General features: G+C 65.0%; 4 protein-coding genes across 6 annotated transcripts in view; 3 read left to right on the top strand and 1 right to left on the bottom strand.

Annotated features, from left to right (window-relative positions):
* DIS3L2 (DIS3 like 3'-5' exoribonuclease 2) overlaps positions 1-4,163 on the top strand; it is a 187,567-nt gene extending 183,404 nt beyond the window's left edge. For all 3 annotated transcript variants that reach the window (XM_068691642.1, XM_068691645.1, XM_068691643.1), the window contains 4 exons: positions 204-334; positions 584-688; positions 1,189-1,290; positions 3,628-4,163. In XM_068691642.1, coding sequence (XP_068547743.1) covers positions 204-334; positions 584-688; positions 1,189-1,290; positions 3,628-3,726 — 437 coding nt within the window. In that variant the 3' untranslated portion in view covers positions 3,727-4,163. The remainder of the gene's footprint in view (positions 1-203; positions 335-583; positions 689-1,188; positions 1,291-3,627) is intronic.
* Positions 4,164-5,449: 1,286 nt separating this feature from the next.
* Positions 5,450-8,630, top strand: LOC137860872 (intestinal-type alkaline phosphatase-like). Its single transcript, XM_068691647.1, has 12 exons — positions 5,450-5,603; positions 5,745-5,850; positions 5,944-6,060; positions 6,392-6,507; positions 6,575-6,749; positions 6,836-7,008; positions 7,086-7,220; positions 7,304-7,373; positions 7,465-7,599; positions 7,715-7,906; positions 7,998-8,114; positions 8,249-8,630. The coding sequence occupies exons 2-12, from the start codon at positions 5,778-5,780 to the stop codon at positions 8,533-8,535; spliced, it is 1,590 nt and encodes a 529-aa protein (XP_068547748.1). The 5' UTR covers positions 5,450-5,603; positions 5,745-5,777; the 3' UTR covers positions 8,536-8,630.
* A 452-nt stretch (positions 8,631-9,082) lies between these two features.
* LOC137860873 (intestinal-type alkaline phosphatase-like) lies at positions 9,083-12,276 on the top strand. The gene is made up of 11 exons (XM_068691648.1): positions 9,083-9,242; positions 9,731-9,847; positions 9,966-10,081; positions 10,209-10,383; positions 10,491-10,663; positions 10,761-10,895; positions 10,987-11,059; positions 11,147-11,281; positions 11,385-11,576; positions 11,687-11,797; positions 11,881-12,276. Exons 1-11 carry the CDS (start codon positions 9,173-9,175, stop codon positions 12,141-12,143), a joined length of 1,560 nt encoding a protein of 519 aa, XP_068547749.1. The 5' UTR covers positions 9,083-9,172; the 3' UTR covers positions 12,144-12,276.
* Positions 12,277-12,411: 135 nt separating this feature from the next.
* On the bottom strand, positions 12,412-21,219 carry ECEL1 (endothelin converting enzyme like 1). The gene is made up of 18 exons (XM_068691646.1): positions 21,059-21,219; positions 18,658-19,512; positions 17,521-17,589; positions 17,338-17,448; positions 16,783-16,875; positions 16,356-16,480; positions 15,818-16,040; positions 15,618-15,716; positions 15,451-15,525; positions 14,913-15,016; positions 14,738-14,796; positions 14,557-14,608; positions 14,367-14,434; positions 14,154-14,278; positions 13,927-13,992; positions 13,674-13,769; positions 13,123-13,199; positions 12,412-12,951 (listed from the first exon to the last, which is right to left on the bottom strand). The coding sequence occupies exons 2-18, from the start codon at positions 19,399-19,401 to the stop codon at positions 12,852-12,854; spliced, it is 2,286 nt and encodes a 761-aa protein (XP_068547747.1). The 5' UTR covers positions 19,402-19,512; positions 21,059-21,219; the 3' UTR covers positions 12,412-12,851.
* Between the last annotated feature and the right edge of the window lie 3,753 nt (positions 21,220-24,972).

Here is a 24,972-nt window from a genome sequence, read left to right as displayed (position 1 = left end):
GCACAGCCAGGGCTCCTGGGTCCCTGCCTCGCCTGCCCACGGGTGCAGGGTGCTTGGGGGCTGCGTCCCGCTGAGCAGCTCCCTGGCACGGGGGTGTCCTCGGCGAGCGGGGACGTAAAAAATGGGTATTTGGGTCTAGGCTGCTCTGGGGAATCACTGGAGGAGGAATATGGGCTTGATGTTGTCCCTTGTTTCCTTCTCAGGTGCCAGCGCCCCCATCAAGCTGGAGAAAGATGCCCTCCAGAGGCAAGCAGACCACTGCAACGACCGCAAGATGGCCTCCAAGAGGGTGCAGGAGCTCAGCGCTGACCTCTTCTTCGCCATCTTCGTCAGGGTAGGAGCCGGGAACGTCTTCCCCTGGGGTGTTTGTTGAATTATCCCCACGAAGGCTCAGCCTAAACCACCCGGGCAGAGGGCTGCACGGCTGCCTGGCTCCCCAGCTGGGCAGGGGGAAGGCTGACAGAGAGGGCACACGCTGAGTGAGCATCGCTCAGCTCCCCCAGACACCGCGCGGTGAGGTGGGGCTCCCCGTGGAGACACCCAGGTGGGGACGTGGTGTAGTGACCGCACGGTCTCCCGGCAGGAGTGCGGTCCTCTGGAGTCCGAGGCCATGGTGATGGGCGTGCTGAACGAGGCCTTCGACGTCCTGGTGCTGAGGTTTGGAGTCCAGAAGCGCATCTACTGCAACGTAAGTGCCTCGCCGCCTCGCCGGAGAACGGCTGCGGCGTGCTGCGGGTGATCTAGGCTCGTTAAAAGGGGATAAAGGCAGATTTGTGAGGACAGAGAGCAACGTGGGGCTGAAGGGAGGGAAGGGAGAGAGGCTGATTTTCATTTCCTTTAATCACGCGGTATATCTGGGGCTGTGACAGCACTGCTGTAGGCCAGCACCTGCGGTTAGTGACAGCAGCTTCTCTTAATAACCTGGTTATATGGCTGGCAATGACATCTTTAAACAGGACATATAGCGTGATCTATGGGCTGTTTGTGTATCGCAGCAGCTCCCGATTTACGTGCTGAGCTCAGACTCAGGGGCTGCTGCATCCCGGCTGTTACAGAGCTGCAGAGGACTCTTTATGCAGCGTGCTGGGCAAAAGCAGCACCCTTCCCATCGCAGCCGCAGGCGAGGGGAAAGCGGGGCTGAGGGTTCTGGGGGCCACAGGCTGCTCTCAATGTGCTCCCTCCCTGCAGGCACTGCCCCTTCTGGGCTTCCACTTCCAGAAGGTGGGGAGGAAGCCAGAGCTGACGCTCATGTGGGAGCCAGAGAAGCTGGAGCAAGAATCTGTGTCCCAGGTAAGACCCCGCAGCACAGGACAACCTCATAAGACCACGGGGCAGGTGTGGAAGCTGTGTGCAACTCACAGACCCCATGATCTTCACAAGGAGACACAACTGCCCTGTAGGGAGTCAGGTCCTGCTGTCCCTCGTGTCCCCAACCCAGTGAGCCCAACCTCAGCCTCCTTCTCCTGTCCCAGCAGGGCTTCCACCCAGCCCCCTCCACCCCATCGCTGCCCCCACGTTTGACCCCACCACTGCCTTCAGACTCTGCCCTATCTGCGCTGTGTGTTGCCTCACAGTCCAGTTTCCTCCATGAATTTAATTACCGTGCTGTTTACTTCCTTCTTCCAGATGATCAATTACGATGTTAAGTAAAATCAGCTCCCGTCTAGACCCTGCCCCCTTGCTGGCACAGCCTTGCCATCGGGTTTCTGCCCGTGTGATAGGGCTGAGACCCAATTAGGAGCATTTTTTTTTTTAAGTCAGACTTCCTGAGATGCAGTGTCAAATGGCTTAACAACATCTAGAAATCTCTCTCTTGTGTCCCTGTCATCTATTAACTTGGTGACTCAATCAAAGGGAGCAATCGCATTTGTCTGGCTTGATTAAGTGGTGCCTCTCTGCCAACTTTTGTCTGGCATAACTATAAAGTCACAGCTGTGTTGATTGCCTTGATCTTTGCCTGGGCGGGGATGGGAGGACTGAAATCAACCCTGTCCTGCACTGAGGGCTCCGGGCTGGCTGGAGAGGACTCCCCATGCAGGGCTAGGACCAGGGGTCCTCCAGCTGACACGATGCGTGTCCTGGAAGATCCTTTCCCTCCCAGGGAAGATGTTGCCAGCTCGGGAGGGTCGGAGTCAGCAGAGCTCCTCGGCTCTCACAGCCTTTCTTCAGGACTGGCCTCCTCTTGAGCTGCGCTTTCATTTCTCAGCTTGGCTCAGAGAAGCCCCTGGATGTGTCTGAAGTGGCCTCAGCTCCTCCTGTCCTACAGGAGCGGGTATCACTTACACCCTAGCAGGGACCCACGAGAAAAAAAGATGCCCCTGCATGAGCCAGGCCCGTTTTGGTAAACAAACACTTGGCAATAGGGGAAACTCCTCCACGAATCCTCCACGCCTCCTAGGAAAACACCAGAGCCTCCCTGGGGAGCATGCTCTGAGCTCTGCTCTGAGCCAGCAGATCCCCGAGTCAATAAACCCGCAGCCCTGTGATGAGCCAGACTGCCCAGGAGCCGCATTGAAGGGCAGGAGCCATCACCCTGGCACCGTGGCACCGAGCTCATCCCTGCTCCAGCCTGGCCCCAGCCCTGGACACCTGCTTCCCAGTTTGGCTCACCCCAGGCACGGGAAGGCTGCTGCAGGAAGCTGGGCAGGGGTCTGGGCTGGCTGCCCCACTGCCGAGGGGAGACGTGCAGGAGAATTTCCCTGGGCAGGAGAATTTCCGCTGCAGGAGAATTTCCCCGGGCTTTGCTCCTCGCTGACCCCTTTGATGCATTTAAGCCTTGGTGAGGTTCTCCTGCTTGGAATGATGAATTGGGAGCAGCAGGCGCTGGATGAGCGGGGAGGACAAGGTTACCTCGGGTGGCCCCGTGCCTGCTCCTCGTCCCTAAAAGCCGGGAGCGATGGCCCCGCTGGACCCTGGGGACGTGGCAGGCAGCAAGCGGGGGCTGAACCCACACACTCCAGGGCATGGCCTCGCGGTGGTCACACAAATCCCCAGCCCGCTGTCCCAGCCAGCCCGTTATCCCCGCGCTGGGAGCAGAGCTGATCGATGATTTACGTTTCTAATCTGCACAATTGCATGAAGAGATTGATTTGGGGGGGGGGGGGTGGGGAGGCGGCGGCAGGCAGCGGCGCATTCCTGAGCAGGAGGAATTGATTTTCTCCAGTCTTCATTCCCTCGCATCCCTCCCAACCAATATGCTCCCTTCCCGGGTCTTCTCTCGCTGCACAGGCACGGGCGGGTCATTCCCTCGTTATGGGATGATGAGAAAATGTTTGGTGTCCTTTAGGAACACCGCAGCTCACCTTTGGCACCCGGCCAGGCCCCTGCATTTGGCGATGCCGTGCGCTCTGCAGCGAGATACGGGTGGGCACCTGTGCTGCTGCCCCGAGCACGCAGAGGACAAGTCGGAGCCTGACCAGGCTGGGCTAAGTGAAGATGTGTTTTTGGGAGGCTCATTTCGGTTGCTTTGGGTTCCCCAACTGGCTCTGCAGCACAGCTGTGGTGCTCTCGGAGCTGCTGCGTGTGGCCCCGTGCTGGCACAAAAGCCAGCGCGACTCAAACCAAACCCTGGTCTGATGCCAACCCGCTGAGAAACCCTCTCTCTTTCTCTCTTTCCCCTTTCTGAAGGTGATCACCATTTTCACGCTGGTGGAGGTCGTGCTGAAGTCAGAGGGCGTCCCCCTCAAGTACAGCGCCCTGCTCAAGAGACCCAGCTCGGAGAAGTGAGCGTGCCCGGCCTCGCTGCTCCTGCTGCAGCCTTCATCCCCAACACCGCACCGGCACCCGCGGGGGACAGAGGGGACCCACAAGGAATCTGGGGATTAGATTTTTAAAACCATTGTCGTTTTATTTCTGGTTTGGATTTTAACCCAGCCTGGCGGGCTGGGAGCAGGGTCCACGGCTTTCCCCAGACAGAGTATTTCTACTCAAAAAGTATTTTTAGCTTTTTTTTTTTTTTAAAAGGCAGTGGGTGCCCAGCCTTTACCACTGCGGGTGCCTGAGGTGAGGGACTGGTGTCCCCAGAAGTGGAAGAGCTGCTTTAGACTGGGTGCTCGTCCCCGGGTGGGCTGATGGGGTGGGAGCCGAGGGGCTGCACAGGAGGGTTCCTGGCTGGGCTGTGTATCAGGAAATAAAGCCAGGTCAGCAGCCGTGCTGGGACTGTGTGCAGGTTTCATTTTGCCTCGTTTTCCAGCCAGGAATGCTGCCATAACTTATCTCATAACTTACCTGGGGATTCCTGCCCCCCTGTCACAACCCAGGGCCTTGCGAAATCCAAGCCCTGCTGTTTGCTCAGCTGGAGGCGGGGATCGGGGTTACGCTGCATGCTCCCGGCCCGTGCTGCCACAGCTAATCCCTCAGTCTGAGCCCTCACCGGCAGTCACTGGGCGTCTGCTCCAGCCTCCTGCACCCTGGCCTCCAGCCTAATCCCACACGGGACACTTCGGCTCGAGCCGGGGCTGTCCCGGGCTCTGCGCTGGCACAGCTGGATCGTCCCAGGACTCCGAGGAACACTTCCCGTGTCCCAGCTTCTCCCTGCCGAGTGGGAGAGAAGCACCCAGCCCTCACAGCCCAGCTCCAATGTCTCTTGGTCCCGGTGTCCCCAACCCACACAGTTCCACGCCAGCCCCCTGGAGCCGATGCTCCCCGCGACCACGGGTTGGCACCGGGCTGCAGGATGGTTTAGGTTCATGGGTGAAAGCAGCTGCATCCTTCCTGACACACACACAGCCCTTCAGCTGCCTTCCTACCCCGTTGGGGACATCCCGGGCACACGAAGCAGCTGCATCTGCTGAGGATGGCTTTGCCACACCGTCCCCGTGGTGCTCGCTGCTCCCTCAGCCTCCGTGTCAGCACCCCGTGGGCCAGGCAGCGACCGATGGAGGGATCGATTTCTGAGAGAGGGAGCGGCTGCACGGTGCCAGGCAGGGAAGGAGCACAGGCACCGCACTTTGCTCCGCATCATCAGTGGTGACAGATGCGGCCCTGGCACGGGCACAAGCGCCTCCTGCCGCAGCAGGGATCTGGCTGAGCACAGGTTACCCCTGTCAGGATGGGTGATTGGGCCCTGGGGTGGATCAGGGCTGGGTACAGCTTGTGCCTAGAGAGCTGTCACCGTGCCTTGTGGTACCAGGGGCTGGAATAAAGAGTGCATCCGTGTGCCACGGCCCTGGCATCCCTGAATCTCCTCTCCCAAAATGCTGACAAGGGTTGGGGGTCACAGCAGTGCGTTCCTCTGCGGGTTTTCTGCTCTCCTGCCCCACCGAGCTGTGCCTCTGGCACCACGGGATGGTTCTTCCCCAGGGAGAGGGGACCTGAGGACACTGACACCAACAGCAAGGTGTCCTCCCCTACCCTTCAGCCCGGCGTCCCCTCCTCGGGTTGTCTCTCTGGGAGACGAGACCAATCCAGCCCAGCCCAGCGTGTCTGCAAAAACAGCCCTTTGCCCTGCCTGTCCCAGGGTCCCCTCCTCCCTGCTCCTTGCTGGAGGTCCCCAGGAACTCGCCCAGCCTCGGGGACCACTCCTGCCCCAGGGCCACCCAGCTCCCCGGGGGCAGGTTGGAGGTCCTGCCTCGCCAGGGGGACAACGGGTGCCCCCAGGGAAGGTTGGGGACACGGGGAGGGCAGGGCTGGGACCTGTCCCTGAATGTTATCAGCCCATCGGCTCCCCCGCAGCAGTGGGCTCAGCCCTCCGGCGGGACAGGGCAGGGCCATAAAGGGCTGTCCCCCCCCTGCCCTGGACACAGGTGGCCTTCGGGGAGGGACCTGGGGTGGGCAGCATGGGACAGCCGCTGTCCCCTGGGACCTGCCTCCTCCTCCTCCTCCTCGCCCCACTCGCTGCTGCGGCCTCAGGTGAGAGCTTGAAGGGGGCTGTGAGGGATGGGGATGGGAACACGGGGGGGTCTCCAGGGCCCCGCACGTCCCCAGCTCTGCTCTTGCCTCCAGACGCCGAGAAGACCCCGGGCTACTGGAACGAAGGAGCCAGGAGGAGGCTGGAGGCAGCTCTGGCTTTGCAGCCGGCTGCCCAGCGAGCCAAAAACATCATCCTCTTCGTGGGTGACGGTGAGTGCCCGGGGCTGGGGACCCACAGGACCTGTGCCCTCCCGTGAGTGCAGCACTTTCCTATCTGTCACCTTCCCCTCGGCTCTCCCAGGGCCACCACGGCCTCTCCCAGAGCCTTGGGGGCGGTGACACCAGGACACCGGGTGCTGTGTCCCCCATGGGGCCGGGCTCAGCAGCACCCGGAGGACAAAGCTGTCCTCAAGCTGCTGGCGAGAGGACGGGGCTGGCAGGTCACCTTCTCCCAAAATGGGTGGCCATGGCCAGTCCTGAGCATTTTCTGGGGAGGAGGGGACTGTCCCCAGCCCCAGCCCTTTGTCACCCACACCCACAGGCATGGGGCTGCCCACGGTGTCGGCAGCTCGGATCTACAAGGGGCAGCTGGCCGGCGGCTCGGGCGAGGAGAGCGTCTTGGCCATGGAGACCTTTCCCCACGTGGCCTTGGCCAAGGTGAGAGGGACATCGCTGGGGGGCAGCCGTGCTGCCCCGCGCCCCGCTCACCCCTGCTCTCCTACAGACCTACACCATCGACCGGCAGGTGCCCGACAGCGCCGGCACGGGCACTGCCTACCTCTGCGGGGTGAAGACCAACGCTAAGACGCTGGGGCTGAGCGGGGCGGCCGCCTACGGCAAATGCCGCACGGCTTTTGGCAACGAGGTGGACTCCGTCCTGCACCGGGCCAGGCTGGCGGGTACGGGGGGATGGGATAATCCCATCACAGAGCCCGGCACGGCACGGACAGGGTTCCCTCCCGTTCAACCCTGTCCCGTGCTGCAGGCAAGTCCGTGGGCATCGTGACAACCACGCGGGTGCAGCACGCGTCCCCCGGGGCAGCCTACGCGCACTCGGTCAGCCGGAGCTGGTACGGCGACGCCGACATGCCCAAGGAGGCGTTGCGGGATGGCTGCAAGGACATCGCCCACCAGCTGGTGCACAACACGGACATCAACGTGAGCGATAGCAGGAGGGGGCTGCGCCCCTCGATGCTCTGCCTCCCATGCCGTTGGCAGCTCCTTGCTCCCCGCAGGTGATCCTGGGCGGTGGGCGGGTGTATATGGCACCCAGAGGGACCCCAGACCCCGAATACCCGGAGGACCCGGCTCAGAACGGCACCAGGAGGGACGGGCGCGACTTGGTGGCCGAGTGGCTCAGCACCAAGCAGGTACCGTGGAGAGGACACGGTGCCATCACCATCGTTGGGCACGGAGCTCGTGCCATCGCCATCGGCTCTCCTCTCACTGCCAGGGCGCCCGCTACGTCTGGGACAAGAAGGGCCTGGATGCGGTCGATGAGGACTCCGTGAGCCACCTCATGGGTAAGAGCATCGCTGCCTTCACCGCTGGCAATGTCACCCTGAGCGTGGGCACGAAGCAGCCCCTGGTCCTGCTCCCCCCCCACCCCCCCAGGCCTCTTCGAGCCCAAGGACATGAAGTTCGAGCTGAACCGCAACGCCTCCACGGACCCCTCCATCGTGGAGATGACCGACAAAGCCATCCGCATCCTGCGCAGGAACCCCAATGGCTTCTTCCTCTTCGTGGAAGATGAGTCCGGGCACCCCGGGTGGGGGGCAGGAGGGGGGCCCGGCAGCTGGTGGGTGCTCCAGGGGACCGGGACAGGGGTGGTGGCGAGGCGGTGACGGCTCCGTTCCCCGTGCAGGCGGCAGGATCGACCACGGCCACCACAGCGGCCGGGCCAAGCAGGCGCTGATGGAGGCCGTCATGCTGGACCGGGCGGTGGCGCGGGCCGGGGAGCTGACGGTGCCCTCCGAAACCCTGACCGTGGTGACGGCCGATCACTCCCACGTCTTCAGCTTCGGGGGCAACACCCTGCGCGGCTCCTCCATCTTCGGTGGGACATGGGGACAAGCACTGGGTATCCCTGCTCCCACCGGGGGCTGAGCCCCGGGGGTGACGGTGCCCTTCCCTGCTCCCCCTGCCAGGGCTGGCCCCCAAGAAGGCCAAGGACAAGCGAGCCTACACCAGCATCCTCTATGGGAATGGGCCAGGATACAGCATCCGTGACGGGGGCCGCCCAGCTGCCAGCCTCCCCGCTGTGGGTAGGAGCCTGGTGGGGGATAACGGGGTGGGGGACAACGTCCTATGGGCACCGGTGCCACCACGTGGCTCGGGTGTCACTGGGGTGTCACTGCAGCTGCCCCCAGCCCCATTTCTCCTGCTCCCCCCCCAACAGAGGACAAGGACTACAGGCAGCAGGCGGCCGTGCCCCTCGACTTGGAGACCCACAGCGGGGAGGACGTGGTGGTGCTGGCCCAGGGCCCCATGGCCCACCTCTTCCACGGGGTGCAGGAGCAGCACTACATCGCCCACGCCATGGCCTACGCCGCCTGCCTCGAGCCCTACGCCGCCGAGCCCCGGTGCAGGGCACCCCGCAGGGCCTCCCGCGGCACCCGGGGCTCCCCCCAAACCCTGTTCACCCTCCTGGCCCTCTGCGTGGCCGCCCACATGGCGGGGGGCTGAGAGACCCCCACCGAGCCCCGCTTCAACCCGGGCTGCCCGGTCCCTGCTGTGGCTGGGCTCGAGGGATGCAATAAAACACGGGCTGTTTGTCTTCATCTGCCTTGTGAGGGTTTGCAGCTGTGGCTGCCTCCTAAGGAGCTGCCCCCCGCCTCAGTTTCCCCAGGTTGTGGCCCCTTATTCCCCCTGGGACTGGCATTGAGGGTGAAGGAGGAGACGAAGCAAGGGCGAGGGGCTGCCACGTCTCCCTAGGGATGAAGGAAGGAGTTTGCACAGCTTTGAGATGCTAAGGCACAGCTCGGCACAAGGTCCTGTCCCAGCAAAGGCTGCGTGAGGAATTCCAGTCCCCATCTGTGAATTTATTGCTCTGGGAAGTGCTGGCCAAGAGCGGAGCTGCCAGGTGCACTGCGAGTCCCTCTGGTTGCACTTGGTGTCCCCCCCGCCCCAGCAATAAGGTGGGGTGACAAAGAGGTGCCAGTGGCCCATCCCCACGGCCTTTGTGCCAACCGTCTGGCTGGGCGCCAGGCTATCTGAGAAAGGCCGAACCCCACAAAGATTGATCCTAGTCCAAAGTCCCTCCCCAAAGTCTACAAGAAAGGCAGGCTCTGACGGCGAGGGTTGCAGGTGCCCAGATCCCACCATGCGGCTCCTGGCCCCCCTTGTCCTCTGCCTGGGGCTCTGGGCAGGGCTCGACGCTGCCGGCATCCCAGGTAGGGACTGGGATGGGGACAGGCAGCTGGCTGGTGTCCCGGGATGTGTGGTGCCATCCTGGCTGCCCTGGTGCTGGCCAAAGTGCAGGGCTTGTGGAGGGGAGCTGGGAGGGTTAGCAGGGGTTCTCTTTGCTTTTTGGGGGACCTTGAGCTGGTTTCCCCCCATGGGGTTAGGGTCCTGCTGGTTTTGGGCCGAGGAGGGGCTGTGTGAGGTGCCTGTAGCCCCTTTTACCCCTGCGTATTTGTCCCCATCCCACTTGGCAGCCGGTTCCTCCCATTGCATCCCTTTTTCTTGCCACCTCACCGCCTTCCTGGGTGGGTGCAGTCTGCGTGGGCTCCCCCCACCCTTACCAGCACCCCGACCCATGGGATTCGTGCACCCTGTCCTCTGTGGGGGTCTTTCTATGGGTGGGAACCCAGCAGAGACCCCAGCACGGGGACGCCCAGGACTGGGTGCCCTGGGGCTGACGGGTGCTGCCCCCTCCCAGTCGAGGAGGAGAACCCATCCTTCTGGAACAAGCAGGCAGCCGCGGCCATCGAGGCCAGCTTCAAGATCCAGCCCAGGACAAACGAAGCCAAAAACCTCATCATCTTCCTCGGGGATGGTGAGTCCTGCTGGCACTGCCGGCGGGCAGGCTGCCACCACAGCCGGCGCACCACAAAATGGGGAGCAGGGGGGGTGCCTGGTCTGGAGGCTGACCACATCCCTCCCTGCTCACCCAGGTTTCGGGGTCCCCAGCATCACAGCCGCCCGGATCCTAAACGGGCAGTTGCAGGGGAAGTCGGGTCCTGAGACCCCCCTTTTCCTGGATTCTTTCCCCTACACGGCTCTCTCCAAGGTAAGTCCCGTGGGTGCGGAGTGTGGGGCCACGGTGATGCCCACGGGGGTGCTGGTGCAGGAGCGCACCTTGGGCACACGAGCGAGTACAACAAGGGGTGCCAGTGAGCTCTGCGTGTCCTTTGCAGACGTACAGCGTGGACCGGCAGGTCCCCGACAGCGCAGCCACGGCCACAGCCTACCTGTGCGGGGTGAAGGGCAACTACAAGACGATAGGGGTGAGCGCCGCTGCCCGCTACGGCCAGTGCAACACCACGAAGGGCAACGAGGTGATCTCGGTGCTGGAGCGAGCCCGCAAAGCTGGTACCGTGGGGGTACAGGGCGGTGGGGAGAAGGGACGTCGCTCCGGGGGCTGCCCGTGGTGAGCATCCCAATGGTGTGGGGCTCCATGGTGGGGTCTGGTGGGACAGGGAAGTCGGTGGGCGTCGTGACGACCACGCGGGTGCAGCACGCGTCGCCCTCGGGGACCTACGCACACGTGGTGGACCGCAACTGGTACGCGGACGCCAGCATGCCCCAGGAGGCCATCGATCAGGGCTGCAAGGACATCGCCTGGCAGCTGGTGCACAACGTGGACATCCATGTGAGTGCCCAACCATGGAGGGCAAGCAGGGGAAGATTCCCCCCCCTCCCCCCCCCGGACATCGCTGTGAGCACTGTGCCTGTCTCGTCCCCTCCAGGTGATCCTGGGGGGCGGTCGGAAATACATGACCCCCGCGGGGACGCCAGACCCTGAGTATCCCACTGCAGAAAGTGAAAATGGGATGCGCAATGACACGGTGAACCTCATCGACACGTGGCTGAAATCACGGCAGGTGGGTGACGTGGAGGGGGACAGTCCTCTGCCCACCGCCCCCCCCAGGCACGGGGCCAGGCATCACTGATCCCTCCGGGATTCACCCGCAGGGCGCCCGCTACGTCTGGAACAGGACGGAGCTGATGAAGGCTGTTGGGGACCCCAACGTGAAGTATTTGATGGGTAACACATGTCCCCCGTGCCAGGACGTGGCAGCCACCGGGACACTGTAAGGTGCCGAGGCTGTTCCAACCGTGTCCCCGTTGCCAGGTCTCTTCGAGCCCATGGACATGAAGTACGAGCCGCTGCGCAACAAGACCCTGGACCCATCGCTCAGCGAGATGACGGAGGCGGCGATCACCATCCTGAGCAGGAACCCCAAGGGCTTCTACCTCTTCGTGGAAGGTCAGTCGGGGCTGGGATTCCCCGGGCGGGTGGCAGGGCGCACCTTGCGGGGTGCTGCGGGGTTGTGGTGGTTCCTGATCCCCCCACGGGCACCTGTGCGCAGGCGGCAGGATCGACCACGGGCACCACGAAGGCATGGCCAAGAGGGCGTTGATGGAAGCGGTGGAGTTTGACCACGCCATCAGCAAGGCGAGCAGCCTGACGAACGAGGCAGACACCCTCACCGTGGTCACCGCCGACCACTCGCACGTCTTCTCCTTCGGTGGCTACCTCCTGCGTGGCACCTCCATCTTCGGTAGGGCACCGAGAGTGGGGACAGCCCCGCGCCGGGTGCTGTCTGCTCCGGGGTGGTGATGTAGGGGGGTTTCAGGGCTGAAAACCCGCTCCCCGTTTTCCTCTCCCCAGGCCTGGCCCCCCTAAAAGCCACGGACTCGAAGAGCTACACGTCCATCCTCTATGGGAACGGGCCGGGCTACGTGGGTGGCAACAGGACTGAACTGAATGACACCATCATCGGTGAGCGCTCGGGGCCGTGGTGGGGTGGTGGGGTGGGGATGGGACCCACCACCCCCCTCACCCCCTTTCTCCACCCTCCCCAGAGAGTTTCGACTACAAGCAGCAGTCCGCTGTGCCCCTCTCCTCGGAGTCCCACGGGGGCGAGGACGTGGCCATCATGGCCAAGGGCCCCATGGCCCACCTCTTCCGCGGGGTGCAGGAGCAGACCTACATCGCCCACGTCATGGCCTACGCCGCCTGCCTCGAGCCCTACACCGACTGCCGCCAGCGCAACGCCGCGCCCCCAGCCCACGCCACCCCCCTGGCCATGCTCCTTCCCGCCCTGTTCCTGCCCCTCTTCTACTGACCCCATGGCCCCGCGGTGCCCGCGGGCTCTGCCGGACCCACAGCCTCCCATCCCCGTGCCCTGGGGCTGTTCGGTGGCTGCAGGGTGCCAAATCCCTGTGCTTGATGTTAAATAAAGGCAGGAGGTGGTAGGAGACGTGGAGGAAAATCATGCAGGTGTCTGCACCATGAGGGTGCTGCGAGTTTGGGGAGGATGCTCCTGCCCCGTGCGTCTCCCCACCACGGTCGGTGCCCACTGCCACCCGTCCCCATCCACGGCCCCGTGCACCCCTGGCATATCCAGTGCTTTATTGACCAGAAACAGCAGCGAAAAATACAGCGCGTGTCCTTGTCCCCGTGCCCCCGGGGAGGCTGGCATCGCCCCGGCCCCCAGCCCACCCCGGTGGTGGGGCTGATGGGGACGGGACGGGGCTGGCACAGGGACGAGCACCAGGCTTTTGGCACAGCGCAGCCCCACAGCACCCCTGGGTCACCCGCCCTGCCCTGAGCAGCTGGGTGTGGGGAAGGGTTTGGGGAGGTGGACGGGAGGGTCCCGTGGGTGGGGAGCTCATACCCCCACCCACAGGGGGCTCCTCTGCCTTGGCACCCCCTGCAGCGGGTGAATATTTTGGGGGTGCCCCAAAATGTGCCTGGAGAGGGGGGCAGGCAGAGGATGGCACCTGGGCAGGGATGGGGACCGGGAGGGTGCCAGCCCGTGGGGACAGCGACCTCACCACACCGAGCACTTGTGCGCCGGGTTCATGGGCGAGTTCTTGGGGCAGTGGAAAACGCGGCCGAACTCCTCGAACTGCGAGACGCTGCCCAGGACCCTGCCGGGGCCAAATGGGGGACGGGGACACAGCTCAGAGCTGGGCACCCCCACAAAGGGGATGCCCACCGAGGACCCTGCCCCTCACCCCAGCACCCCCAGCCCTGCCCGCCCCAGCCGGCAGCCACCAGGAGGGCTGGAACCCGCCGTGCCCCCGTTTTGGGGTCGGTACCTGTAGTGCTCCGGGGCGTGCTTGTCCGTCAGCACCTGCAGGTAGATGGACTGGGATCGCCGCTTGATGCACCAGTTCTGGGGGGAGGAAGGTCCCGTGGGTGAGACCAGGGGGGCACCCTGGGTCCTGGCACCCGCTGGGACCCCCAGGGCCCTGGGCACCTGCTGGGGTGGCCCTTCTGGCTGCTGGGGGTGAGGGCAGGGCTGCCCTGGTGGTGTTTGTTGTTGTGGGGTCTCCCTGAGCCTACATATGAGGCATGGATGGGCTGGGCGAGTGTAGGGGCATGTTTGTTATTGAACAGGCACGCTTGTTTTTGTAGGGTCTCCTGAGGCTGTGGGCTGCCTGATTGTGGGGTGCCCCGAAGCTCGCATCCATTTGTTATTGGGGGGGTCCCTATAGGAAATGGGGGGCACGTGGCTGTCACTGTAGGGTTCCCAAGAGCACAGGGATGGTGTGGGGTGGTCCTGTGGGGCTGAGCCCTGCACTTGGGGGCACCCACAGAGCCCAGGACCCAGGCAGGGACCCGCTGGTGGCCGTGGGCACCGGCTCACCTGGGCGAAGGCGATGAAGAAGAGCTGGTCGTGGGTGTACTTCAGGTGGTGCAGGGGGTGCTCGGGGCCGTGCTCCCGCACCCACTTCTGGTAGGCCTGCAGGACACGGGGCGCCCTCAGCATGGCTGGGGGGGGGGGCTCCAAAAATGCCCCGTGCCCCCCAGCAGGCACGGCCACCCTCGGTATCGGTGGCATCCGCAGCAGCCCCGTGGCTCTGCGGGGGCTGTGACACCCCGGGGTGGGGGACACTCACATAGTAGGCGAGCTTGAGCCCCCCCATGTCAGCGATGTTCTCCCCCAGCGTGTGTTTGCCGTTCACCTGCCCAAAGAGGAGCAGCACGGGGTAATAAGCAGCGATGTCCCCGCGGGGGCACCAAGGCTGCTGTGCCTCGGTTTCCCCCACCCAGGGCCCCGGGGGTGTTCCCAGATGAGGTGTGAGGAGTTTTTGGGGGCTCTGTCACTTCTGGGGGGAGGTCTCACCCGCTGGTTGTAGACGGTGAAGTTGTCGTAGAGGTTGACGATGCACTGCGCCTTCTTCAGGAACTTGCTGTAGGACGTCTCCGTCCACCAGTGCACCAGGTTCCCGTGCCGGTCGTACTGCCCCCCTGCAGGCAGCACCACCCGTGGTGCCAAGGGACCCCAGTGTTCCCAGTTCCCCCCCCCAGTACCCCCAGCAGGGTGGGGGTCACTCACCCCAGTCGTCGTAGCCGTGGGTCAGCTCGTGCCCGATGATGGTGCCGATCCCACCGTAGTTCAGCGACCTGTCGGGGGGACAAAATTGGGGATGAACACGGTGCCGGCAGGGGTGGCGGTCACCCCAAGATCTGTCCCGTTCCCCAAACCCATCCCTGTTTCCCCCCCCTCCCCCCAGCCCCACACTCACTGCGGGAACTCGGGGTCGTAGAGGGTTGGCTGCAGGATGCCGGCGGGGAACACTGGGGACACAGGACAGCATTGCAGGGAGGGGACAACCCGGCCACAATCCCACCCCCTCAGCACCTCCTGGCACCAGGGGACTCCATATCGTGCCCCCTAAACCTGTCCCCCCCCAGGCAATGCCTCACCCATCTGGTTCTTGTTGGGCAGGTAGTAGGCATTGAGCGCCTGGGGGGGCAGCAGCCACCTGCAAGGAGAGATGGAAGTGCTGGGGACACGGAGGGACGGGGAAATGCCACCCCCTCGCACAGCCGGGGGCACCCCAATGTCCCCGTGTCCCCCCCCAGGTGAAGCAATACCCACGCGGACTTGTCCACCTCCTGCCGGATCTTCTTCACCGAGAGCCTGATGCTGAAGGCAATGCTGTTGAGGATGTTCTTGAAGTAGGTCTTCTCGTCCACCTCAAACTGAGGGGGGGGACACGGCCATGTTGAGGGGGACACCAACCCCCAAAATCCATCCCCCTGAGGCTGGGCAGCAGTGCTGGGGCATCCTCCCACCCCCATGAGCCGTGGGGACGCAGGATGTGGGGTTGTGGCCAGGGGCTGGATGTGGTCCCTCGCAATGGGGTGGGGGGTCCGCAGGAGCCACCGTGTCCCCGTTACCTCTTTGGGGACCCCAGACCATCAGGGGTAGGTCCCCCCAACCCCTTGCTGAGGATGGGGGCAATGTGGGGATGGGACAGCGTGGCTCTGCCCACGTGGCTGTGCCCATGCAAGCGGTGGGCTTGTGTCCTGGCTCCTTTTTGGGGTGGTGTCTCCTCATCATGGTCTACCTGGAGCCCTTAATGATGTGTAGGGCTCATCACCCCCTCACCACACAGCCCCGGGCCCCCCCTTGCCTCATACTCCTTGTCGATGGCCTCCGGTTTCAGCAGGAAGTCGGGGTACCCGATCATCACCATCATGTACTGGAGCTGGGGGCAGAGCAGGCAGCGGGGTCAGGGTCCCCGTGCCCCGTTCCCCCACACGGGGACAAGGCCCCGGGGCGCACGCTGGGGGCTGCCACCTTGGCCCTGGCCGCTCTCCGCGTCTCCTCGTCCATCCAGTCCAGCTCATCCAGGCGCTGGTCCAGGATGTATTTGATGTCCTCCACCAGCTGCTGCACCTACAGCGGGGCACCGCTGATGCTACCAGGGCGTCCTGGCCACCCTCCAGCCCTCAGGGGTGCAGGGGGGCACCCGGGAAAGGGGCCAGGAGGGCGCCTACCTTGGCCTTGCTGGCGGAGGAGAAGTACTCCTCGACGAAGAGGGCACCCAGGGCCATGCCAAAGTGCTTGTTGGCCTGGCTCAGGCAGACCTTGCCCGGCTCCAGCTGCTTCTCGTTGCCCTCCATCTCCTTGGAGAGCTCGTGGATGGCGTCGCGGAACGGGGTGGAGAGGTGCTCGCTCAGCACCACCACGATGCGCCACAGCATGTAGTTGTGGAGGATCCTGGTGACGTGGGGCAGGATCAGGCCCCTCCTGGGCACCTCCCTGCTCGTGCCAGGCTTGGGGTGGCCGTGTCCCGTGGGGCCCAGGGATGGAGGGGGTGGTGGCACCATGCACGTCCCCGCAGCAGGCACGGTGATAGGTCTCTTGGGGACCTGGGAGCTTGGTGGTGCCCTCCAGCAGGAGCTTCCCCAGGGCTCACCATGTCCTGCCTGGCCTCATGGGGCATTTTGGGGGTCCTTCCACAGCTCCCCCCCCATACCTATCCCATCACCACCCCTTTCCAAAGCTGGGCACGGAGGTGCCAGCCCTCCTCACCTGCTGGGCGTCACGCGGATGAGGTCGGACACCTTGTGCATGTAGTCGGTGGCCAGCAGCACCACCTCCTCGTCCTCCGAGAAGTTGTCGTGGAAGATGCGGTCCAGCAAGCGCTTCCACTTGAGCTGGCAGGGTGGGCACGTCACCCCCGTGCCACCAGGCTTTCAGCCTCCCCCCTCCCCTTCCCATGGGGTCACGCCTGCTCCTGGTGCTGCCCCCAGCAGCCAGGGCAGTACAGGATGGAGCCATCGCCATCTGGAGCACATTTATCCATGGGGTCAGTGGGGGATGTTTCTTGGGACACTGGGGCATGGCACCACGGGGTTGTGCTTCTTATAGGGGATACAGGACAGCCCTGGGGACACAGGACAGGGGCAAACACGGGGAGCAGGGCAGGTGGGAGATGGGGGTGGCAGGGGGAACGCACCGTGGGGGTGATGCGCTGCAGCTCGCCCAGGGTGACTTTGTGGTACATGGAGCTGACATCCCTCCGCACGTCGTCGTACTCGGACACCGTGATCTGCATGGGGTGGGCACAGCTGTCACCTCCCTGCTGTCACCTCCCCGCTGTCACCTCCCCGCTGCCCCCCCCAGGGGTAGCACGGGGATGGGCAGAGCACCGGGGCATGAGGGGCTGCTGGTCCACATCCTCTGTGGGGCTGGGCATGAGGACCCCAAGAAGCTGAGGTACCAAGGACCATGAGTGGAGGTCCCCCAGGCCTTGGATTTGGGTTCCCCAAGATTTGGGCACGGTGTCCTCAAGGGCCTGGAGCAGGTTCCCAAGGATGGGGAATGGGGGTCCCCAAGTGGTTGTCCCGTGGGTGTCCCCAAGGTGATGAGGTGCGGGTCCCTGGGGCCCTGCCTCAAGGTGTTGGGATCGGGAAGGTCCCAAGGGGCTGGGATCGAAGGTTCCCAAGGGGATGGGGTCCCCCAGGGCGGGGCAGGGGCACCCCAAAGCTCGGGACAGGCACCCCCCCCTCACGTTGGCGAGGTGCTGCTCCAGCTGGAGGATCTCCTGCGCCTTCTGCTCCACGTGCTCGGCCCCCAGGAGGGTGAGCAGCCGCTCCATGAAGACCCGGTATGCAGCCAGGATCTGTGCCAAGGGACAGCTCCGTGAGTGCCACCAGCACCGCCCCCTGCCCCCCCCAGCCCCCCAGCTCCTCACCTTCTCGCTCTCCTCATCCTGCCCCAGGTAGAGGGTCCGCTCGGGCAGCGTCAGCCCATCCTGGTCAATCTGGGGGGAGATGGGGGCAAGGGGTGAGCAGAGGGTGGGGAGAGGGGCGCCCCCAAGCCCTGTCCTGGTTGCACACCCCCCTCATCTCCCCCAAATGATGGCCCCATAGCCGGTCCCAGTCACACCCTCAGCCCTTCTATTGCACACCCCTCAGAGGTGCACACACACACCCCAAACATGCTGTACCCCCCCACCAAACACCCTTCAGCCCCCTCTCGCAGCACACACACAAAAAACCCGTCCCACCCACCGTGCACACCCGTCACACTCCTGTCACACCCATCCACACGCACACGCGAGGTGTTGGAGCCACCTCGCTCCCCCCCCCTCCACCCCACACCTCGCCGTGGCACCCCACCCTTGGCACACCCGCGCCTTCCCCATCACACCCGTCGGAGCCGAAGCCTTTCTCCGTGACACACGCTCCCTCTAGTGTACACACGCACAGCCGGCCTCCTGCCCCGTCCCCTGGCTCGCACGCTCACGCTCACACTCACACCCTCACACCCACAGCCCTTGGTGCCAGCCCCACCAGCTCCCGGGGACCCAGGAGGCTCCGTGCCCCCGGTGTGCCCAACGCCTTGTCCCCACCGTGCCATCGCCATCCTCGCCGTGTCCCTGCTGTGCCCACCCCGTGTCCCCTCTGTGCCCACCACCGTGCCATCGCCGTGCCCACTGCTGTGCCGTTACCATGCCCGCTTGGTGCCCCCCATGGTGTCCCCACCATTGCCACTGCTGTGCCCCCGCTGTGCCCACCCGGGGTGCTCGAGGTTTGGCCACCCAGACAGAGCCCCCCCCCATGCCCAGGTGGCACCACAGGGTGAGGGACGTGGGTGACAGGGGTGGGGATGACCGACAAAGCCACGGACACCCAGAGCAGAGCCAGCACTGCCCCATCCTGCGCAAACAGCAGCCAGGACACCAGGGTGATGGGCTCAGATGGCACAGCGGGGGGGACCCCATCACCACCTCGTCCCTTCCCGCATCCTCCCCACCCTAAATTTTCCACCCCAGCCCCAGGGTGCCGGCTGGGGGACGTCCCAGAGGGGGGTGGCAGGGTGCCCTCACCCGGATGACGTAGCGGGAGGTGTTCCTGTCGTCCAGGCTGACGGTGAGCGAGAAGAGCACGGCGGCGCTGTAGACCCCCTGCGTCTTGTAGAGCAGCTCGTTGAGGTCCCCGCGGCCCGGCGAGGCGTCCCAGCCGCCGCACTCCCCGATCACCTCCAGCATGGGCCGCGGGCCCAGCCGGTCGATCTCAGCCCGGTCCAGGCAGGAGCGAAAAAACTCCTTCACCTTCCTCTCGGCCGAGGCGGGGGCTCGGCGGCGCACGGGGCGGCTCAGCAGCGCCCGCAGCTTGGCCTCGTTCTGCTCGGCGATGGCCCCGATGGTGCCGTACACCAGCTTGTCCTCGGGGATGCCGTGCCGCCGGAGCCACCCGCCGCAGGCAAAGGAGTAGAAATCCTGGCAGGGGTCGATGGTGGCATCCATGTTAGCGCTGAGGAAGCGGGACGCCCGCAGGAAGGCTTTCTTCTCCTGGCAGCCCTCCAGGCAGTAGCTGTCCCCTTCGGCCGCCAGGTATTTGAGGACCAACATGCACGTCAGGATGACGCAGAGCCCGGCGGCGAACACCAGCCCCGAGAGCAGGCAGATCTCCCGGCGGCTCCAGCGGGGCAGCCCCCCGCCCCGTTTCTTGGCCCCGGCACCCAGCTGGAGGGCGAAGCCGTTGGGCAGCGTGCCGCTCTGGTACCGGCTCACGTATTTCACCTCCTGGAACTCGTCGTAGTGGGCCGTCAGCGAGTAGGTCTTCTCCATGGCCGGGGCTGCCCGCAGGCACGGGGGGGCTCAGGGAAGGCAGGGGACGGGTGCCGGTGCTCCCCGGTTCATGCTGGAGGCGGTGGAGGTGCCCGGAGAGTCAGGCTGCTCCTGGAAAAGGCAGAGGAGGTGGTTGAGGGGTGTTCGGGGAGGAGCGAGGGGATCGCTTCTTGCCGTCATCATCGCCCACGTCGCTGTCCCTGCTGGTGGCACTGGTGGTGCTGGTGCCGGGAGCTTGGTGGCAACCCAACCCCGTGGCTGTCCCCTTGGTCCCCCACCTGGTGATGGGGCAGGGTCCCATCTGCATGATCCCACCCAGCCCCTGGAAATGCTTTATCCCTCTGGCATGGGGACAGCACCCACCCCAAGTGGGTGCCCGGGGTGGTTTGGGGAGCTCCACACCGCACCTGATGGGCTGAGGGGGGCACGGGGCTGCCAGCCCCTCTGCGTGGGGTGAGCAGCGTGGGTAAACGGATCCCTGGGGATTTTTTTTGGGGGGGAGAAAGCATTGTACGGGGTTGGTTTGGGCTGTTGCACGCCGGGTTGTGCTGTCTCGCCCTGCGCCGTGCCGCGTTGCACTGGGTTGGGGTGGGTCGTGTTGCATTGCGTTGCCTCCAAGTGTGTTGCAGCGCGGTGTGCGCGCAAAGTTCGCTCCTGTCTGGGGGGTCTGGCCCCTATAGACACCTCACAGCACCCCCCTCACCCCAAGCCCCCTCCCCAATACCTCACCCCTAGCCGGTGCCCAGCGGTCGCTGCTCTGGGGAGGGGGGAGCTCTGCCCATGAGAAGAGGGTGGAGGCATTGGGGGGGGGGCTTCAAAAGGAGCCCCCACTCCTCGCTCAGTGCAGATCTGCAAATGAATTTGCAGGTGTGGGGAGGACACGCTGAGGACAAAGAGCCGCTCGGGGAGGAGAGGGGGGGGCGATATCCCTGCGGCAGGCCCCCCCCGGCCCCCCAGCACCCTGCAGACTCCGCTCCCTCCGCAACTTGGGTGAAGTTGTGCCCCGGTGCCGCAGCCTGGCGGTGCCCGTGCCGGAGAGCAGCCGTGCTGCTGCCACCGCCACCGCCACTGGAAAGTTTGCGGGGTGGGTGGCGGGCACGGCAAGGCGGGGGGGGCTCGGGGTGCTGGGGGGAGCTGCAAGAGCTGCTCGGGGGACGGTCCCCAGGGTGGTCCCCAGGGTGCTGCGAGGATGCTCCGGGGATGCTCGGGGGATGCTCGGGCGTGCCCGGGGCGCGCTGCCCAGGCTGCTCGGGGGATGCTCGGCGGGATGCTGCCCGCGGTGCTCCTCGAGGGATGCTCGAGGGATGCTCGGGAAGTGCTCCCCGGGAATAACGCCCGGATCACACTCGGGGGATGCTCGCGGGATGCTCGCTGCCAGCCTCGGGGGTGGTGGTGGTGATGGGGGGGGGAGTCTTCCCCGTGCTGCTCCCCGGGGCTGCTCGCCGAGGCACTCGGGGGGATGTTCCCCGGGATGTCCGGGGGCGCACGGGGGTGCCCAGCTCCTGCTCCCCGCCCCACCGGGGGGGCTGCTCCGGGCTGCGCTCGGGGAAAACGCCGCCGGGGGGATGCCGCTTGGGGGATGCCGCCCGGGATGCTCGGGGGGACGCTGCCCGGGGGTGCTCGGGGAATGCTCGGGGGGTGCTCGGGGGGTGCTCACCGGCTTGCCGGGGGGATGTCAGGAGGCTGCCCGGGGCTGCTGGAGGGCTGGCCCGGCGGTGGCCGTCCGGCTGCGCGCCCCGCGCTCCGCTCCGCGCCCCGCGCCGCGGCTGGAGGAGCGGCGGGGCCGGAGGGAGGCAGCGGGGCGGGGAGGGGGTGGCGTCTCCAGCCCGGCTCTCCCGCAGGCCAGGCTCCATTAACGAGATTATTATGCAAATGGAGCAGCCCTGTGCCACCCGCCAGCCTTACCTCATCCCCGCCGGCGGGGAGGAAGGGTAAGGAGGGAGGAATGGGATGGGGGGGGTCCCCAGGACCCCCTGCCCCCGGGGGGGGGTGCTGGCACAAGGCTGGCAGTGCCACCAAGCTTGGCACCCACCGGCCGGGGACCCTGCTGCCACCCCCTGGCAGGTTGGCACCCAGGAAGGGCAAGGGTGGGCACGGCTGGGGGGGCTGTGCTGGCCGCATCCCAGCCCCTCGGACACCCCCCAGCCATGTCCGTGCACCCCAGGGTGCTCATCCTGGGCTGCCAGGGTGGGTGCAAGGCGGGGAGAGATGGAGGTGGGAGACAGGGGGAGCCCAGGAGGCGCCAGGTGAGAGGGTGGGCACGGGGGTGGCATGGGGCGGCATGGGGAGGGGGCCACGCACACTCGTACACACGCACACACACGCAAAGGTCTGGGAATATTAAACTGCATTGCAGATAAATCCCCAACATATATATCGTGAGCCGCTCTGCCACGGGGGGGCCCAGCAAGGAGATTTATAACCCATCGAATCCCACTGCCCACAGCGGCCCCGCGCAGCAGCCAGGGACCCCGTTCCCGCTCAGCCATCCTGCTGGCCGTGCTCCTGGGCACCTTGACACCCCCATCCCACATGGCCCTGGGTGCTGGGTGGGGGCCTGGGTCCTCCTGGGCAGTGGGGTGGGAGTTTGGGGTGTGGGTGATGTGCTACACGCACCACGTGGCATGGGGACGCTGCGTGGCATGGGGACGCTGCGTGGCATGGGGACGGGTGGCTCAGCTGGTGTGGGACCCACTGGGTTTGTCCTGTCCTGCGAGCACCACGGGCTGGCCCTGGGCACACAATGGCACGTGCTAGCACCAGTGCACACACTTGTGCACGCTGACACACGCAGTGTCCAACAAGTGGTGCCATACAGCTCCCGTTACAGCCAGGCGTGCCCTGGCACACTCACACACACCCCAAAACACATCCACAGCCTCACGACATCGCAGCAAACCTTTCCCCGGGCACACACCGGGCTCCAGGAACCCCATCAGGTGCCTCCAGCTTGGGCACGCCGAGCAGCACCAGCAGGGTGCAGGAGCACCCAGCCCCAGGACACTTCGTGGGTGGGTAAGGGGGTGCCCAGCTTGCTGGGGGAGGCTGAAGGGTGGGGGCACAGCACCAGGTGCCACCACGATGGCATCCCCATGCCTGTGCTTTCCCAGCCCCCCCACCCAGACCCACCTTGGTGGGAGCATGATGGATGCGTGCGGGAAAGGAGGGGGGGGGGCAGCGTTATTAACAGCCTGGGTATTGCTCCAACAGGGCTGTAAAAATTAAAGGCGTGTGGATATAAAATAATGGATAAATCTGAGCCGGCCGCAGAGTTGCTGCGGCGTCCCAGGGGAGCTGGCAGCTGCAGGAGGGAGGGTGCAGCAAACCTGGGACGGGGACCTGTGGGTGGGCACGGGGGGGAGGTCAGGCAACACCTGCACCAAGTGCGATTTTCCAGTGCAAATGTCCCAAGTGCCCCGAGGAGCTGCAATGCCAACCTGTGGAGCTGGCACCGCCAGAAGCTGCTCCTGAAGCTGGGCTAGAAGAGAAAAGGGGCTGAGCATCGGCAGGCTGGGCTGGTGGGGGCACAGGGAGTTTGTTCCAGGATGCCCACAAGCGCTACCCAGCCCCGAAAGCAGCGGCGGTGCCCTGTGCCCCGGTGACAACGCACCCAGTTTTGGCCAGGGCCAGGCTGGTGGGACCCCCCCCAGGTCCTGCCCGCCCTGCAGCCCCCAGCCCTGACCCCCAGCAGCCCCCTCCTCGCCAGCCCCACGGGCCACCCCGCCGGCATCCTCATTTTCCCCGAGATTAGCCGCGGCGCGGGAGCCTCCGCGCACCGCCAGCAGGTGACAAATAAGATTTTTCCACTCTCCCGAGCACCCGGCATGGGTCTGTCATTGAAAATGCAAAGCAGCGCGGTGCCAACCTCCGCCACCCGCCCCCCCCCTCTGCCAGCCCCTCGGTGCTGAGCGCCCGGTGGCCGAAGCCCCCATGGTTGGACCCCCAAAATGCCACCCGCTCCCCGATGGCGGTGCCAGGCGTGAGCCATGGGTGTCCTCCTGCCCGGTGTGGAAAGGTCCTGGGGGGGTTAATGGGTGCGAGTTTGGGGGTGTCAGCCTTGGTGGGGCATCAGTGTCCCTTTGGTGGGGGAGTGGGGCAGGGTGTGGGTGCTGGGGGTCCCCCCCACGCTGGGTGTTTGTGCCCCACCTGTGGTGCTAAGCTCACCCTCGTGATGGCAGGGTGAGGGCTTGTCCCTGCTGGAAGCATTTGGCCCAAGACGTGCCCATTGGGGTGAGAGCTGCCCCCATAAACCCCACAACAAGTGATCCCAATCCCAGCTGCCAAAGGAGGAGGACGGGAATGATGCCCCCAACCCCAGAACTGGGCACGTCCACCCCACATCCACTGCCCAATCCTCCCAAACCCCCTCAGTCCCCCAACCCCCTTGGTCCCCACAAATCCCCTCAGCCCCCCTCAGACCCAGCCCTCGCACCCCATTATCCAGCCCTGCTGCACCCCCCAGGCTGGACACATCCCCAGGCAGCCCCCGGCCCCGCTCCCCGCTGGCTCCTCATCTCCCCCTCTGCTATTGTTACAGGGTTGCCTCTGCCTCTGTCTGCAAAATTAATTCGGAGGTGGAGAGGGAGAATTATGTAAAGTGTGGTTATTCTGGAGCGGCGGGGGAAGCGCGGCTGATGGCAAAGTGCCTTTTTGTGTGTTTAATATGCATTTTTTTCCAGCGGTGCATTTTCAGGCGGGTAATTTGCTGTCTTTTCAGACCCCGATCAGTATCATTTCTCCAGCAATGACAGCTTTTATTTGCTCTGAAATGAATGCTGCGAAATTTCCAAGAAATAGCCGAGGCCCCGTTGTCTGCCCACCCCCGCGGGCTGGGGCGCGGGCACCCACCAGCCCCCTTGCCCCCCTGCAGCCCCAGTCAGTGGCAGTGCCAGGCACACGTGTGTGCAAACCTGCACACCTCATGTGTGTGTGTGTGCGCCCAGGTGTGTGCTCTCACACCTCTGGTGTGCACATCAATGCACCGTGCACACCGTGCACGTGAACACATCCCCCTGCACACGTATACCCATCCCCAGCACAGCACCACACTTGTGCACGCACACACACTCCTAGTGCATCCACAGCCCTCCCCAGCACCCCCATGGCCCACTTGGCACCTGGTGCCAGTCACCGTGGTCTCGGTGTTGACACAAGCATGGGGGACTTGGTTGTGCCAAGGTGACCGTGGCACAAAGCGGGCACCTGCCTGGGGAGCACCCAGAGGGAAGCCAAAGGTGCCACCCTGCTGGGGGCTGCCACAGGCAGGGAGTGTGAGGGGCACCAGGACTGGGTGCAGGGGGCACCCCTGGGCAGGTTTTTGGCACCAGGAGAATGGGCACGGGCAGCAGGAGCGGGCGCAGAGGGTGTGCGTGCGTGAAGAGGGAAAGAAATGCTGTTTGTGTAGGTGTGCGCTGAGTGGGCGCTGTGTGCCGGAGCTGGTGTGCGATGCGGGCTGTGCAGCGGCTGCGTGCGTGCGTGCACATCCCCGTGTGCACGTGTGTGCCCGTGCCAGCCCCCCCCCTACCCACGCCCCGCTGCGTGTGGCGCTGTGCCTGCAGGTGCGGAGCGTGC

This window comes from Anas acuta, chromosome 9, assembly GCF_963932015.1.
Source record: "Anas acuta chromosome 9, bAnaAcu1.1, whole genome shotgun sequence".
NCBI lineage: Eukaryota > Metazoa > Chordata > Aves > Anseriformes > Anatidae > Anas > Anas acuta.
This window is presented reverse-complemented; position numbering and strand designations above follow the sequence as displayed.